The 2,009-nt window shown below is 47.1% G+C and overlaps 1 protein-coding gene across 1 annotated transcript in view; it reads right to left on the minus strand.

Annotated features, from left to right (window-relative positions):
• ZNF142 (zinc finger protein 142) overlaps positions 1-2,009 on the minus strand; it is a 22,151-nt gene that overhangs the window by 18,172 nt on the left and 1,970 nt on the right. The window contains exon 2 of the mRNA XM_018552558.1: positions 639-1,253. Within this exon, the coding sequence (XP_018408060.1) occupies positions 639-1,253 (615 nt within the window). The remainder of the gene's footprint in view (positions 1-638; positions 1,254-2,009) is intronic.

Here is a 2,009-nt window from a genome sequence, read left to right on the forward strand (position 1 = left end):
CTCTTTACACGCTTCCCGGCCAATCAGGAAGCCGGGCGGCGTGTAATGACTCGCCACCTGGCTTCCTGATTAGCCGGGAAGCGTGTAAAGAGTGGGAGTGACAGGCTGCACACACTAAGGTAAGGTAACCTTACCTCACGAGGCCAGCTTCCTGATTGGGCAGCTTCCCGACCAATCAGGAAGCCAGGCAGCGCATCATTACATGCTGCCCGGCTTCCTGATTGGTCGGGAAGTCAGCTCCATGCTCTCTCATCACAAGTGACGAGAGAGCATGGAGCCGCTTCCCGGTCAACCGCGAAAGCGGGCAGCGTGTAATGACGCGCTGCACAGCTTCCCCACACCTGAAGTACTCGTGCTAGGCATCGGAGCATTTGGGCGAGTACGAATACTTGCCCAAATACTCGGAATCGGCACCGATATCTATACTAGTATCGGTGCATCCCTAGTTTTAATACTTCCTTACTCTGTCCAGAACAAAAGAATTTTGGCTATAGATATACATTGAGGTCAATGATTTACCCATTACATGTGTCCCAAGGTTTTTAGACAAGCCAAAAATTGTCACCAGCAATTCTGTGCCTTAAGACGCATACAAATCCAGCTAATAATACAATGCGCCTTTCATACAGCGCACTTACTACACTGCAGTGAACTGTTGCTCAGCATATCCGTTGCTGCTTCTGCTGTACGACCTTTGATTGGGGGTGACTGTATGGAGTCAAAGTTTGGTGATGACTGCGCGTCTCTACAATGGCCCTTCTGATGCTGGGAGAACAGCTTGGTGTTGGAGCTGACAAAGTCACAGTGAACACAATGGAAAGGAAAATGGTTACGAAAGTGTCGGGACATCTCCTCCCGGTTGGGGAAAATCAGGCGGCAGCTGCGATGAGAACAAGTCACTGCAGTCACTTTATGTTCCCTCCTTAGATGAGACTGGAACCTTTTGAGGTCCTGAGCGGTGAACGAGCAGCCCCTCTGCCAGCATCTGAAGTCCTGGGGTGCTGGGGGGTGACTTTTAAAATGTTCCTTTAGTTCACTGGGTGACGTGAATTGATTTTGACAAATGGGACATGAGAGGCTGTCCTTTTTCCCTTGACAGGAGCCATCGTCAAGCCTGATGGATATTTGGTCTGCTAAGATCACGTCTGAATTGCTTTGAGCGTGACCGTGAAGTTCCGGCATACCCGACTCTGCAAGCTGAGAGAAGTCCTGAGACAACAAGGTGGCTTCAGCCAAGATGGCAGCAGATTTACCTGGACAGAAAGACAGTCACTGTCAGTAAAACACGTAGTGATCACAACACCCCCGCTCCAGAATTCTCGTGCATGAATCTAAGGTGGTTATTTAAAAGGCAATTTTTAGATATACAAGCAGAGAAGCACAGTAAAGCCTTGTAAGAAGGTATTGGGATGCCTCATCATCATGCATACCAAAAATAAGAGGATTACTCCTCATTTCAGGGCAGTGGGCGGAGCCATGCCAATCAGTGCTTTATGCCCCATATCTATGCACTACAAGGATCCTAAAAAAGATGCCTGAACTGTTAGTAGCTCAGTGCAAGGACTGCCTTTGCTTGTGAGCTCCCTCTTCTGGCCAATATACATATCTGTGCATTGTATACAGCAACAAAAGCTTGTGCAATGAGCAGAAAATATTAAAGTAAAAAAAAAAATAATTCACTAAAATGCCCAAATAAAAGTTTTTTGGGGTAGTTAGGTTTACAGGAAAACAGCATTCCGTCTAATTTTTATATTTCTTGGCACTAGTAGAAATCCCTGATCACGGGAAGGAGACTGCAGAGAATGACCCTTGCGTTCTGTCTTGAAGCAGTGGTCTCCCTGTAGTAGTTTGAAAAGCCCCCACTGCTGACTCAAAGCTAGATTTAGCAAATCGGGAAGCAACATGGGATTTGCTGATTGGAGGGCACCAGCTTTGACTGAGCAGACAGAATGCTGGACCACTGCAGACAAGTTTATTTCAAAAGTACAACAGAACCCCTAAAACCTGAA

This window comes from Nanorana parkeri, unplaced genomic scaffold (genome assembly GCF_000935625.1).
Source record: "Nanorana parkeri isolate BGI_ZX_2015 unplaced genomic scaffold, ASM93562v1 scaffold92, whole genome shotgun sequence".
In the NCBI taxonomy this organism is placed as follows: Eukaryota; Metazoa; Chordata; class Amphibia; order Anura; family Dicroglossidae; genus Nanorana; species Nanorana parkeri.